Here is a 13,319-nt window from a genome sequence, read left to right as displayed (position 1 = left end):
GATGGGATGGGATGGGATGGGATGGGATGGGATGGGATGGGATGGGATGGGATGGGATGGGATGGGATGGGATGGGATGGGATGGGATGGGATGGGATGGGACAGGGTGGGGGAAATGAGCCAGGAAGGTGCCTGGGGACAGGGGACTGAGGCTTGAGGGGGTGACACCAATGCTGTTGCTGAGCCCTCTCACTGCCACTCTCCATCCTGGGGTGTTTCACCATCAGGGAAGCCTCCAGTCACGCTGCCAAGCCGGGCAGGTGCCAGTCCCTGTGCAGGAGGGGAGGTGGCCTGTGACAGTGGGGGCTGCATTGCTGCAGAGCTGGCCTGTGACTTCAGCGACACGTGCACCGACGGCTCCGACGAGAAGCGCTGCGGTGAGAGCTGAGGGGAGCGGTGGCAAAATGAACCCAGCAGTGCAAGGGACCGGGCAGGGAAGGGACACAGGCACCCCGGGCTGGAACAGCCACATGAGTGGCTGCACAGCCCCCAGGCCCGGTGAGGCTGAGCCTGGAGTTTTGGGTTGTCCACAGAAGCTGTGGCTGCCCCATTCCTAGAAGTGTTCAAGGCCAGGTTGGACAGGGCTTGAAACAGCCTGATCTAGTGGATAGTAGACCCCCCTTGGCAGATAGTGGAATGAGATGAACTTTAAGGTTCCTTCCAACCCAAACCAACCTGGGATTCTGTGATTCTTTGACTTTGCAGGGGCAACAACCTTCGAGTCAGGGGCTGGGGGCTGGCACGATGTCAGTGTGGGGCACCTGCGCTGGGGTCTACAAAGGCACACTGAGCTCAACACCTTCCTCACAGGTGAGGCTGTTCCCGCTGCCCAGACAGTGCTCTTTGTTCCCCAGCACTGTGGGAGCCCCAGAGCAGGGGCTCCTGCTCCCACCCTGCCGGGGTGGGTGGATACCACTGCACGACAGTGGGTGATGCCCAGGCAGGATGCTGGGCTAAGGGTGCTTCCAGGGATGTGGGATCCCAGTCCTCACCTCACAGAGTGTTTCTGTGCCCAGGGTCTTTTCTGGCCCTCCACGAAGGAGAAGGACAGATGGTGGGTGCTGCAAAGGCACGAACTCCTCTGCTGGGCCCATCTGGCCCCACCTGCACCATGGAGATGAGCTACCACATCCACAGTGGCCCCCAAGGTAACCCCCTGTACACCTCTGGGGTGCCCTGCCTGCTTTCTGCCTCCAGAACTTACCCCAGAGCCCCCCTGCCCACCTGCCTTTGCTGCCTCTCCCAACCCCATTTTGCCACATCACATCACATCACATCACATCACAGGAGCTGGGGCATCCCCATCCCCGTCCCTGTCTCCTGTGACCATGGGCCAGGGCTGTGGGGGACTCCCACGGGGTGGCCAGGAGTTTTGGGTGCCCACAGCCTCTGCACCATCTCTCATGCCAGGCTTCCTTGCTGTCAGCATCTTGGATCACACCACTGGCACCACCCAGCTGGCCTGGCACATGCAGGGTCGTGGTGGCACAGCTGGAGGACGTGTCCGTGTCCCCCTGGGAGAGAGGAGCAGACCATTCCAGGTGTGCCAGGGACAAAAAGACCAGCCTGGGGAGCACTGCCAGTGCTGCCAGGCGCCGGGCTCATGGCTGGTGCCTCCAGGTCGAGCTGCTGGCACTGGTGGACCTGCAGGGTTCAGAGAGTGTTGGCGTCGACAACGTGACATTTGAGCAGTGCCACCTCGGTGTGGTGTCACCCACAGCTGCAGGTATGGCCAGGGGCACGTGGGCAGGGACAGTGACCCCAGACACCTCCATGGGGGCTGCCTGGTGGCTGCCACCCTGTCCAGGGACAGGACCATGGTGCAGAAGCCATATCCTGCTCTGGCCTGGGACACCTGCATGGGGTGAACCTGGAGAGTGGGGTGGGGGAGCAGAGGGAACAGGGACATTTGGGGACCCACTTGCTTCTGGAGTACCTTATCCCCTTCCACCTCACCACCACCATGTCTCTCTGGCCAGAGCTGACCTGCAACTTCGAGAGGGACATGTGTGGTTGGTACCAGGATCAGTCCAGTGACTTCAGATGGGTCCACAGCATGGGGCAGGGACAGGGCTCTGACCACACCACTGGCTCAGGTAAGAGGCTGGCAGCTCTTTGGGGGATCCTAGGGCACCCCACTTTCCTCCCATCTTGGCACAGGCCAAGACATGCCCTGTGCACTCCAACAACCTGTGGAGTGAGCTTGCCTGGGGCAGCCTGGAAGAACCCAGGTTGGGGTATGGGTGATGTGGGCACAGCTCAGAGCACTCACATCCATGTTCCCTCCACCCTGGCTGTCCCCAACACTCAGGCTACTTCTTGTCTGTGGACCCCTCTGCTCTGTGGAGCCGTGGGCAGCGGGCACGGCTCGTCACATCCCGCCAGGACCCTGCTGCTGCCCCACGCTGTCTCTCCTTCTGGTACCTCCTGGCTGGCCCACAGATTGGTATGTGCCCCCTGGAATCCTCTCGGGGACGCCCCAAGCCAGCTCCAGCTGACAGCAGGTGCTGGATGGCTGCCCCCACCCCTTGCCCAGGCACCCTGAACCTCAAGCTGCAGCCAGAGGGACAGGAGGAGACGGTGCTGTGGACCTGCCGGGGGACCCAGGGCAGCCTCTGGCACCGGGCATGGGCCACACTGCCCGCTACGGGCCAGAAGCCATACCGGGTGAGGAGCAGCCCCTTCTGTGACCCTGGTACCAGCGAGGGAGGGGCTGTCTGACACCGCTGCCTGCCTGGCAGGTGGCCTTTGAGGTGCTGCGGGACGGGTTCCTGGGGGACGTGGGGCTGGACGACCTGGCACTGACAGCGGGACCCTGTGGGGCCGAGCTCTCCTGCTCCTTTGAGGCAGAGGGCTGTGGGCTGGCTGCCAGTGGGCAGGGCACCTGGCAGCGACAGAGCAACGGCACCGGCACCACAGCCGGCCCTGCAGCCGATCACACCACCGGCACCGCCACAGGTACAGGGTCACGATGGCCTGGAGCCCTGCTGCCTCCCTGCCTGCACTGTTCTGCCTGCCTCCCTGCCTGCACTATTCTGCCTGCCTCCCTGCCTGCACTGTTCTGCCTGCCTCTCTGCCCTCGCTCCCTGCTTTCCTGCCCTCCCTGTCTGCTCTGAGTGTCCTGCCTGTCACCACATCAGCCCTGCCTGCCCATCCTGTGTCCTGCCTCCCCTCCCTGCCTGCCCAGGAGGTACAAAAGGCAACCCTGTACAGGGCTCCCCAACCCTGGAACTCTCCAAACCCAGAGTTTCCCAGCCCCAAGGCTCCCCAGTCCTGGGGAGGTCCCTGAACTGGGGAGACTCCTCAACCTGGGCAGAAACCCCAGACCCAGTGGTCCCCTAGGGCCCTGCAGCAGGGCTGGGCAGGGACCATGGCATGAGGACTTCTCCCCCCCAGGTCATTACATGGTGGTGAGCACGGGCAAGGGCTCCCTACCTGCAGGGCACAGGGCTGTCCTCACCTCACAGCCCTACCAGCCCTCCACACCTGCCCAGTGCCTGGCCTTCTGGTACCAGCTGAGCCCTGGGACTCCAGGTGAGCATCACCACCCCCAAGACCCCCGGGGGCACCTCCAGAGGGGTAGGGGTCCTGCACAGCACAGCCCTGGACCCCTCCTCCATGGTGGGTGCCCTGGGCAGGCTCCCTTGGGGTGTTTGTGGAGCAGAGCGGGGTGCGGAGGAAGGTGCTGAGTGTGAGCACCACGGAGGGGAGCGGCTGGCACCGCGGCCACAGCACCGTCCAACCTGATGGGGACTGGCAGGTGAGATGGGGCAGGGTGCCAGGGACAGCTCGGGGTGACGAGGGTTGACTGCCAGCCTCAGCGTGCCACCCTGCCCAGATGGTGTTCGAGGCAGTGGGAGCTGGGGGTGACCATGGGTACATCGCGCTGGATGACCTGCACGTGTCGGACGGAGCCTGCCCTGAGCCAGGTGAGAGCCCACCCTGGGGGGCACCATGGACCAGATGGGGGAGATGGGACATCCCATAGGGGCACACAACCATGGGCATGGGGACAGCCTGTCCCTTCCATCTGGACACCATGCTCCTGCCCTGAGCTTGGCCTGGCCCAAAGCTGGCAGTGGTGGGGAGGGGGTTGGGGGCTGTCCCCCCACACCCAGATGCTCCACCTGCCAGGCAGCAGGGGGTGTCTCACAGCCCCCGTTTCCTCCCAGCGTCCTGTGACTTCGAGCAGGACATGTGTGGCTGGAGCAGCCCTTCGGACCCCCATCTGCACAGCTTTGCCTGGGGCTGGAAGAGCGGGGTGCCCCTAGCCAAGTACCCCGGCCCTGAGCAGGATCACACCCTGGGCACAAGGAACGGTAGGAAACACCCACCTCTGCCCGGGCACCATAGCAGGGCCAGAGTGAGGAAAACAACTGAGGATGAATGGGGTCACCCCAATACCTTCAGGGGGCCTGGCTCCTCAGCAGCCCTGTCCCCTCCTTGCCTGGGAGGGACAGCTCGGCCCAGAGGTAGTGGGGTGCAGGGCTGTGGGGTGCCATCCTCTGGGCATTACTCTGGGCATTTTGTGGTGGAGTGGGTCAAGACGGGTGGGCTGCAGCACTGGGGGACACCCTGTGCTCTGTCCCTGCCTACCCAGGTCACTATGTGCACTTCGACACCAGTGTGCTGGGTGCAGGGGGCACCAGTGCCCTGCTGGAGAGCCAGCCCCTGCCTGCTGCCACCGACTCCTGCCTGCGGTTCTGGTACCACATGGACATCCCAGAGCACCTCTGTGAGCACTGCAGGGGTGGGGAGGAGGTGCTGTCTCTGGGGAGGGCATGAGCCCACGGTGGGAGTGGAGGACTTGGTCAGGGGCTGCAAACCCCCTCCCCACCCGTAGGACCGTGGACACTCCGGTCCAGCTCCAGCTGGGTGGGGATGGCCCATAACTGCTGGGTGCTGCTGTCCCAGTGGAGGATGGTATGGCTGGGAGGGCCTCATGACTTTTGGGGGGCTTTGGGTGGTCAGTGATGCTGGGGTGCCTGTGTCCCCTCCTTGCAGCCAGTGGGGAGCTGCGGGTGATGCTGCACAGCACAGCAGGGCAGCGCACGGTGTGGAGCGTGGAGGGACACCACAGCCGGGGCTGGCAGGGCGGCGTGGTGCCTGTGCAGAGCCCCAGCGAGTTCCAAGTGAGTGAGGCCACCCTGGGGTGCAGGGTGCCCAGCGGGGGTGCTGGGTGCCCTGCAGGGGTGCATCAGATCACACCTTCCCTCACAGATCATCTTTGAGATCACCACACGGAGGTGGCCGATGGAGGGGACAGTGGCACTGGATGATATTGTGTACAGTGCAAGGGTGGGCTGCCATTCCAGCCCCGAGGAGCCAGTGGAAGGTGAGGGGGAGGGGGCCGGTTCTGGCTGCAAAAGGTCATTCCAGCACTGCTCAGGGTGCTGGGCCAAGCCTGGAGGCAGCTCTCTGGATGGCAGGTCAAGCCTGGCAGCATCTCCTCTCCCTTCTCTCACTGCAGAGAAACCCTCAGGCAGCTTCGTGGCAGAGGTGGTGCTGGGTCTGCTCCTGGCCCTCCTCACTGTTGCACTGGTGGCTACCGGGGGCTGGTACTGGCTGAAGCAGCGAGGGTTGGCGAGCAGGACACCAGTGGAGAGTAACACTCCCCAGGGCTTTGACAACATCACCTTTCGAGATGTAAGGACAGGGTGAAGGACTTTCCTGATTACCCCAACTGCACCAAAACAGCACATTCCTAAAAGCTCAGCAACTGCTGACAGGCTCCCCCTGACACTGCACTCCGCCAGCACGACAAGGAGGTGCAAAGGGCTCTGCCTCCTATCTGCTTGTTGGTAAATGAGTGACCCAGAGCTGTAGGACTGACCTAGAAACTGCTGCTGCCAGGCAGCTGCTCCAGAAAGAGCTGAGTGTGCTCCTACCCCAGAGCCCTATGAGAAGGGGGTTCAGCAAACATGGCTCATTCTCACCCAGCCAGCAACCAAATCCAAGAGAGGTGGCTTAAGCTGTGGGTCCCTTGGACAGGCCTGGTGGCACACGGACCACGACAGAGCCCCCAGTCCCAGGAGGAATCCCAACAGAGGATGTGGAGCCCCCTGGGTGCACTTGGGGTTTAGTTCCTCTGCTGGGGTCATTGGGGGGCTGGCCCATGGGTTCTCTCCACTGCAGCATGGAAGAAATCCTAGTCTCTCACAGCAGACAGCCCACGTTTGCCACTGATTCCCACTTACCTTTCTTTGCAGGACAAGGTCATCATATCTCCAGTGCCAAGAGAGGGGGATGAGGCTTGAAATTATCAGCCAGCAGCAGAAATTGCCCACTCCCACCAGGTAGACCATTCCTCAGCCAGACCCCACACTCCAGCAGCCGCCGGCTCTCTGCTCCCAGCACCAGGGAGCTGCCGTGGCACCATCGGGGCTACCGGCCCCACAGAGACACGCCGCTGCCACCACTACCTCCAAGTGCTCGGGAAAAGCATTTTTGTTTTTTTGTAATATGAACTTCAAAGACACAGCAACGTGCCTGTGCTTCAGCAGGTGCTGGCAGCAGCAGTTCTTGCAGCGACTGTCCTTGTCTGAGCAGGGGGTGAAGTGTGGGGTCCTGGTCCCCAAAGCTGGGAGGAGCAGTAGGTGCTGCACGGGCACGAGCCACTGTCCACACCCAGGACACCCCACCCACAGGGAGGAAGCCCAGCATTTCTGCTGGTTGTGGGAGGGGGGCTCTGGGGAGGGTGAGCGGGAGAGAAGGGAGCAGAGTGGGGGGCACCATGCAGCACCCTCAAGGACAGCAGGCAGTCCCAACTCCAGTGTACAGGTGCCCACAACCTTGCAAGGGCTCTTGATAGTCTGCCTTTAAATGTCACTGGAAAACCCCAAAAAGTTCCTGAGGCACAGGCTGGGCTCAGGGCCTGGGCCCCCACCCTGCACCAGAATCCCCCAGCCCAGGACCTCTCCCTCCCCCCAGCCTTCCCCCCTTATCACTGTGAACTCTGAAGCAGCCCAGGGCCAAACCCACCCCCCACACACAACCTGGCTCAGCCCCCGCCCAACGAGCAGCCCACCAGGCTCCTGCCCCCACCAGCCCCCATGCCCAGCCAGAGGACACTGGGGTGTCTTGCTTTCCCAGGGAGTCACCACAGCCTGTTTCCCTCTCACCCAGCTGTGCCCCCCTTAGGTGATGCCTCAGAGCACCATCCCACAGCCCTGTCCTGCCTGCAGGAATGAGCCCCCAGCAGAGCTGGGAGCTGGGTAAGGAGGGCTCAGACTTCACCTGCACCTGCCTGGCTCTGCAGAACCCCAACACCTCCCCTCTCCTCTGCAGCACTGACTCCAGCCCTGGGCTGCCAGCCACGCTGCAGCCCTCCCCCAGGGGAGAGGAGTGACACAGCCAGGGAGGCTGGGACAGTGCTGGCCCTCATCCCAGGCAGCCCAGGTGTCCCTTTAATTACAATCCCAGAAGGAATAGGTGCTCCAGCTCCAGTCAAGCCCAGCCACATTTGCTACCAGCTGGTCACATGCAGCAGCTCCTCTGGGCAACTGAAGGGTATCAAACTTTATTATAGAACTCTTTAAAACAGGCTGGAAGGAACAAACCAAACTCATTGAGATATAGCAACTGAGTCATCATTTCTGATCAAGCCCCAACTCTCCCAAATTATTTATAATATATATATTCCCACTTGTCCCCCAAACTGTCCTAACTAAATGATCACATTTCAGACCACCCTAAGTGCCTTAACATCAGCTGCTGCTAACATCACAATGCACATGTTTCTGGCAAATCAGAGGCAGGGTCTGGGTTTTTTGGGGGGTTTAGATCCTCAATCTCTGAAAAGGAGGAAGGAAAAACAAACATCAGGAAAATTGCTTCTTTAAGATTGCCTTTTTACAGCAGGTACAGATTCGGCAGAGTTCCCCCCCAAAGCAAGTCTGAAACCCTCTTGTTCAGCTTGGCAATAAGCAGAGTGTTTGAGGAGAACCAGCCGGGCCAGATCAGTCTGAGCAAGCTGATTTCGAGGCTTTGTTGTCATTTCCCTTTGGGTCCGGTTTCCAGCGGTTTTCCAATGTCCTTCCCACGCAGTTTGAGGCCTAGAACAAGACGAAGACCACCACCACCATCAGCGCTCAATCACTCACCCAGTAACTTTATTTCCTTCAATTTTGGCTGTAAGGAAGAGAACATCCAGAAAAAGAGGGCAGGGGAACCAGAGCTTGGGAGAATCCTACTTTAGTTCCTAGGAGCACCAGACTAACTTCAAACAAGACCAACTATCTTCCTAGGAAGTGGGATCTGAACTGGCCCAGGAGACGAACACCAACACCAAATCCTTCTTTAAGTGCCATTAGGCCTCCGTGGATCTCAGCATCTCGCTGGTTTTGGGGGGATCCCCAGGACACGGCCCCACGCATGAAGGTGCAAAGAACAAGAGCTCGCAGTTCTGGTTCAATTAGCAAACCCAGGTTTTATCAGAACACACACAGCACCACACCCATCATAACCTCCAGCCATAACATTCCCGACAGGGAAAACGTAAGTTCCTTCCCCCAGCCCATCCCTCCCGGCCCTGGCAGCACTGAGTCTCCCTTTGCTCACCGATGGCTCTCTCGATCTTGCCCATGACCTGGTTGTTGGGGATCGCTCGTCCCGACTCGTAGTCAGCGATAACTTGTGGTTTTTCATTGATTTTCTAAAAAGGGAGGATGAGTCTCAAACACAGTAAATGCTCAGCAGCAGCCCCCCAGGGCTCACATGGGTAAAGAACAGGATTATGACAGCATAGATGACCAAGTGCTGCTCCCAGGCTGACTCTATCCCCACTGGCACCTCCCTGCACTGGTAACATCCATCTTGGACAGACTGCAATCTCCCTCCCTCCCTCCCAGGAGGAGCAGGAACACCAGGGACTGCTATTCCTTCAGACACCAGTGAGCTCTCACTGCTCAGCCCCGATGGTACAAACCTTGAGACTGGTGAAGCTGCTGGGGGAGGGGGAAAAGCAGCCTCCCACCTCCAGCTCAGCAGCCACAGCAGGCTCTGCCTCCAAGCTGGGGCTCAAGGGCTGCACATACAAAGCAGCAAACATTTCCCAGACAACTGAAGGCACCGGGAGATCAGACACCAGGGATGCTGCATTCCCCAACCTTCCTGCCCATGACACCATCCCGCTGCAGCTGCCCAGGGGGGACAGGAAAGGTGCCCACCCTCCCTCAGAGGTGCCCCCCTGCCCCCCTCACCGTGGCCAGGTCCTTCTGCGTGAGGCCCTTGCTCTGCCGGCCCTGCTGGATCACTTTGCCCACCTCCAGGGAAACTCTGTCGTGGTGCAGCTCCTCCGTTTCACGGTCGAGCTTGGCCGTGTTCTTTGTAATGAAGTGCTGTTTGTTCTGGCCTGCTGCCCCTGTCATTCCAAGCGAGAACAAAAAACACAACCAAGGACAAACAAATCAAGGCTCAGAGCTGTGCCAAAAAGTGTCAAAGGGCTTTTTCCAAACCCTCAGCTGCTCAGGATCCCAGAGAGTTGTCAGGATTACAACATGCCAGCATCAGCACTGACCTCACCCAGATCCTGCCCATCAGGGAATGTTGTCTTAGCCCTGTTCGTGGTGCTGTGCAGAGCACAGGCCTGCAGAGCCCTCCCCTTTCCCTATTTCACACCTGAACTTCTCTCCAGACAGGCCAGCTCTTGCTTTTCCTTTGGGATTTAATACTCCAACTTCACTCCAGACACATGTTTGGGCTGCAGCATAGGGGGGTCAATACTTGAAGTTGAATCTTGTTTGCTCAGGTATGAGGCAGCACGAATAAGGGTCTTTTAACCAATTTTCTGATGCCTTTTATAAGTAAATTCTAACTGTACTTAGCTTCACTGAAAGCCTGAGATCTAAAACCACATTATTTGTTTTGTTTAATTTTACAGTATTTAAGTCCTAAGCGGGATCCTTTGTCTCACATTAGTGTTTGACATTCAGTGACTCGACACAACTGACTAAACTTCCTTCAAGGATCATTTCTTTGTTTATTTTCAATCATCAGAATCTCCTCCCTACAGTGAGAGAACCTGGGAATTTACTTCAGACAGGAAACAAGGGATTTTTACCGAGAAGCGCCACAGGAAGATAAACAGCCATTCAAACTCTCAACAGAAATGAGCTGCAAAAATGGGGAGCTTAAGTTTTGCGGCCAGAAGCGCTCTCACGGGATCTCTGCAGAAGCCAGGCGAGGCTGAGCCCCGGGCCAGCAGGACCTCGGGGGCGTTATCGGCGCTCCCAGCGCGGGGCTCGGGTCTCTCCGTTGGGCCCCGCTCAGCCGGGCGGTGCCGCCGCCCCCCCCCCCCCCCCCCCCCCCCCCCCCCCCCCCCCCCCCCCCCCCCACCGCAACCCCCCCCTCCCTGCGGGATACCCACACTTCTTGGAGGTCTCCACGTCCTCCCCGCGCCGCTGGGCCGCCAAGATCGCCTGGGGAGAGAGCGAAGGTGCAGGCTGAGCGCGGCGCAGCTCGGAGGCGCCGCCTCGGCTGCGCCGGGCCCGGCCCCGGCCCCGCAGCCCCTCGGGCGCCCGGCGCTGCCCCCGCTGACCTGCTTGGACTTGGCCTGCGCGGCGCTCGGGCCCTTCTTGCGCAGCACCGTCACCGTGTCCCAGTCGCTCTCCGCCATCGCCGCCGCCCCGTCCGGCCGCGCCCGCCCCGGCCGGGGCGGGGCCAGCGCCGCACGCGCCCATTGGCCGGAGCTCGCGCCCGTCAAGGGCCCAGCCGCTCATTGGCGGGGAGCGGCGCGAGCGCGGCGGGCGGGGCCGCGTGGTCCCCAGGGCTGTGGGCTTAACAGCGACCAGCGTGACGTCTCTGCCGCTGACAGGTGCAAGGCCGTGCCAATCATCTTTCTCGCTCTTCGATTGGCTAGCTACTTCACCAACCTTAAGGCGGGCAGTATGAGCCCCTGAACGCTGCGATTGGCTGTCGGCACTGTCAGTAACTGGTTACCGGGCACGGATTGGTTTTCTCTCCGGCGCTGTCACGTCTTCTGACCAATGGCCATGCCCGGCTGAGACGAGCTGAGCACGCGCAGTGTGGCGGTCCGTGGTGCCCGTAGCGGGCGGTCCCGAGGCCCCCCCGACCCCGAGAGGGGACACGGACAGAGCCGAGGGGACACAGACAGGCCCGATGGGACACGGGAGCAGCGGCTGAGGACACTGCGTTGGTTCAGCCCAGGGAAGGGGATCCAGAGCGCACCGGGGTCTGCAGCTCCTCCCCAGGGGCAGCTCCGATCTCTGCTCCTTTGCCCAGTGACAGGACCTTAGGGAACGGCTGGAGTTATGTCAGGACAGGGTTGTATCTCAGGGAAAGGTTCTTCCCCCAGAGGGTGGTTGACACTGAACAGGCTCCCCAGGGCAGTGGGCACAGCCCCAAGGCTGCCAGAGCTCCCAGGAGGGTTTAGGCAGCGCTCTGAGGGTGGGATTGTTGGGGTATCCTGGGCAGGGCCAAGACCAGGACTGGATGGTCCTTGTGGGTCCCTTCCAGCTCAGGAATTCGATGAAACTCCTTGAATTGCATGAGAATCACCCAGAGTACCGCAGTAAAGGCAGGAAAAACTGGTCCTGCTTCCGTCATTTCTGAAGTGAGGGGGCACAGGGTTAACGCTCCGAGGGTGGGTTTTTGTGGGGTCTCCCCATGACAGAGCGCAGGAGTGGCTGGAGCCCGGGCATGGTGATCTGGGCACTGCTCGGAAATCGGGCACCGGGAGAGCACAGAGGTTGGTCATCTGTCATCTGTCAGCCGTCACTGCACCGCGCCGGGCCTCGGCTCCGGGGGGCGGGAGAGCAGCCCTGGGACGGGAGGGGGAACGTCAGGGGGTGCGGGCCGTGCAGGGGGGCCGGAGCGCAGCAAGAGCAGGATGGGGAGCAGCCCCAGGTGCTCCGGTCCCATCCCATCGTCACTGGAAGCAGCCCCGGGTGGTCCCGTCCCGCAGCGGGTGCTGTTTCCTGCCCCTCTGGGAACAGCACGTCCTGCCCCGGCACTGCTGCCAGGTCACGGGCAGGTCAGGAAGTGCAGGAGGGTTTTCCTTGGCTGGGTGACATCACCCAGCCGAGAACTGCAGAACTTTCCACGCTGTTGTTCCCGGAGCGGTGTGCCGGGAAAAGGGCTGTTGCGGTGCAGGGGGTGACGCGGTGCCGGTGCGGGGGAGCTGCGCTCGTGCCGTTCCCGGTGCCCACAGGGATGTCCCGCTCCGGGCACCCCGGCGGGACCCTGAGCAGGGTGTGGTGGAGCCTGAGCCCCCGCCGAGCCCCGACCCGCCCGGCCTCGTCCTCGTCCTCGCAGCCGCGCTCCCGGGGCAGCCTCCTCGGTCAGGGCACGGCTGGGCCGGCTGCCCCGGCTCTGGCCGGGCAGGATTTCCCCGGCCCGGGTGAATTCCCCGCGGTGAGAACGAGCCAGCGGTAACGCCCCGGAGCCCCGCGCTGAGGCAGGCTCGGAGGACGGGCGGGCTGGGAACCCGGGTGACAAATCCTGCCGCGGTGACCTTTCGCTGAGCAAGTTCCTCTGCGAAAAGCCCCTCACCGCGGCTGTGCCGCGCCCGTCCCCATACGGCCTTTGTCCCGCCGCCACACGCCCGTCCCGACCTCTGCCCCCCGCGGGTCCCCGGGAAGGCGACACGGGACGCGGGTGGCCATGGCCCTGTTTGCGCAGGTAGGGGAGCACTCACCGCTGCCCAAAAGCGATTTACAGCAGTTCCTCGGGGTGCCAAGGCTCGCCCCGAGCCGCTCCCGAGGGACCGGGGGCTTCTCACCCGGGGGGTGCAGCGGGAAGGTGTCTGTCCCCCGGTGGGAGCCCGCGGGGGTGTCGGGGTGCCCCGGGCTGAGCACCACAGTCCCTCCGGGTCCCCTTCCAGGGTGGATAAGGAGACCCTGGGGGTGGATGGGGGGTCCAGAGGGGTGTATGGGGAATTCCAGGGGGTGTATGGGGGGTCCCAGAGGGTGTATGGGGGGCCCCGGGCGGTGGATGAGGCGACCATGGGGATGGATAAGGGTACGTTGGGGAGTGTATGAGGAGTCCCGGGGGGTTTGGGGTGTCCAGGGGGATGAATAAGGGGACCCAGGGGGTGGATGGGGGCTCCCCGGGGGGCTGGGCTAATTGCCAGCGGGGTGACCTGAGGCAGGGGTATGGCAGTGGGCGGTGGGGGGTCATCGGGAGGTGGTGCTGAAAGAAGTGGCACAGGGTGTGTGGGGGGGCTGTGTGAGGGCGCGACAGGGATACTGAGGGGCTGACAGCGGGTGACAGTGGGTATGGCAGGAGGGGGGGGGGGGGGGGGGGGGGGGGGGGGGGGGGGGGGGGGGGGGGGGTGCCGGGATGTCGATGAAGGGGTCCCG

The 13,319-nt window shown here is 61.9% G+C and overlaps 2 protein-coding genes across 9 annotated transcripts in view; one reads left to right on the top strand and one right to left on the bottom strand.

Moving 5' to 3' along the window:
- Positions 1–6,564, top strand: part of MAMDC4 (MAM domain containing 4) — an 11,312-nt gene extending 4,748 nt beyond the window's left edge. Inside the window, exons 12-29 of one of the 7 annotated variants that reach the window (XM_027896912.1) lie at positions 228–377; positions 706–810; positions 1,017–1,148; positions 1,411–1,541; positions 1,621–1,726; positions 1,980–2,096; positions 2,312–2,446; positions 2,537–2,667; positions 2,742–2,958; positions 3,397–3,534; positions 3,639–3,760; positions 3,839–3,929; positions 4,173–4,319; positions 4,601–4,735; positions 5,005–5,132; positions 5,221–5,335; positions 5,471–5,646; positions 6,210–6,563. In XM_027896912.1, coding sequence (XP_027752713.1) covers positions 228–377; positions 706–810; positions 1,017–1,148; positions 1,411–1,541; positions 1,621–1,726; positions 1,980–2,096; positions 2,312–2,446; positions 2,537–2,667; positions 2,742–2,958; positions 3,397–3,534; positions 3,639–3,760; positions 3,839–3,929; positions 4,173–4,319; positions 4,601–4,735; positions 5,005–5,132; positions 5,221–5,335; positions 5,471–5,646; positions 6,210–6,257 — 2,324 coding nt within the window. In that variant the 3' untranslated portion in view covers positions 6,258–6,563. Of the gene's footprint in view, positions 1–227; positions 378–705; positions 811–1,016; positions 1,149–1,410; positions 1,542–1,615; positions 1,727–1,979; positions 2,097–2,311; positions 2,447–2,536; positions 2,668–2,741; positions 2,959–3,396; positions 3,535–3,638; positions 3,761–3,821; positions 3,930–4,172; positions 4,320–4,600; positions 4,762–5,004; positions 5,133–5,220; positions 5,336–5,470; positions 5,647–6,209 lie in introns of those variants that run through there. The other 6 variants (XM_027896909.1, XM_027896910.1, XR_003572690.1 and 3 more) reach the window with 6 other exon arrangements.
- Positions 6,565–7,503: 939 nt separating this feature from the next.
- Positions 7,504–10,657, bottom strand: EDF1 (endothelial differentiation related factor 1). Of its 2 annotated transcripts, XM_027896948.1 has the most exons (5): positions 10,538–10,657; positions 10,367–10,418; positions 9,201–9,361; positions 8,560–8,653; positions 7,504–8,054 (listed from the first exon to the last, which is right to left on the bottom strand). In XM_027896948.1, the coding sequence occupies exons 1-5, from the start codon at positions 10,613–10,615 to the stop codon at positions 7,993–7,995; spliced, it is 447 nt and encodes a 148-aa protein (XP_027752749.1). In that variant the 5' UTR covers positions 10,616–10,657; the 3' UTR covers positions 7,504–7,992. The 2 variants fall into 2 exon arrangements, with proteins under 2 accessions (XP_027752749.1, XP_027752750.1); XM_027896949.1 differs by lacking the exon at positions 8,560–8,653.
- Between the last annotated feature and the right edge of the window lie 2,662 nt (positions 10,658–13,319).

This window comes from Empidonax traillii, unplaced genomic scaffold (genome assembly GCF_003031625.1).
Source record: "Empidonax traillii isolate 1590-97213 ecotype Southwest subspecies unplaced genomic scaffold, ASM303162v1 scaffold520:size1094406, whole genome shotgun sequence".
NCBI lineage: Eukaryota > Metazoa > Chordata > Aves > Passeriformes > Tyrannidae > Empidonax > Empidonax traillii.
The sequence above is the reverse complement of the archived record's forward strand: the minus strand, read 5'-3'. Positions and strand labels throughout refer to the sequence as shown.

Coding starts and splice junctions, on each gene's coding strand:
- EDF1 (XM_027896948.1), bottom strand. CDS start 10,615: ATGGCGGAGAGCGACTGGGACACGGTGACGGTGCTGCGCAAGAAGGGC. Junction 10,419..10,537: donor CGCAGGCCAAGTCCAAGCAG/GTCAGCGGGGGC, acceptor CTCTCTCCCCAG/GCGATCTTGGCGGCCCAGCG. Junction 9,362..10,366: donor CGTGGAGACCTCCAAGAAGT/GTGGGTATCCCG, acceptor TTGGAATGACAG/GGGCAGCAGGCCAGAACAAA.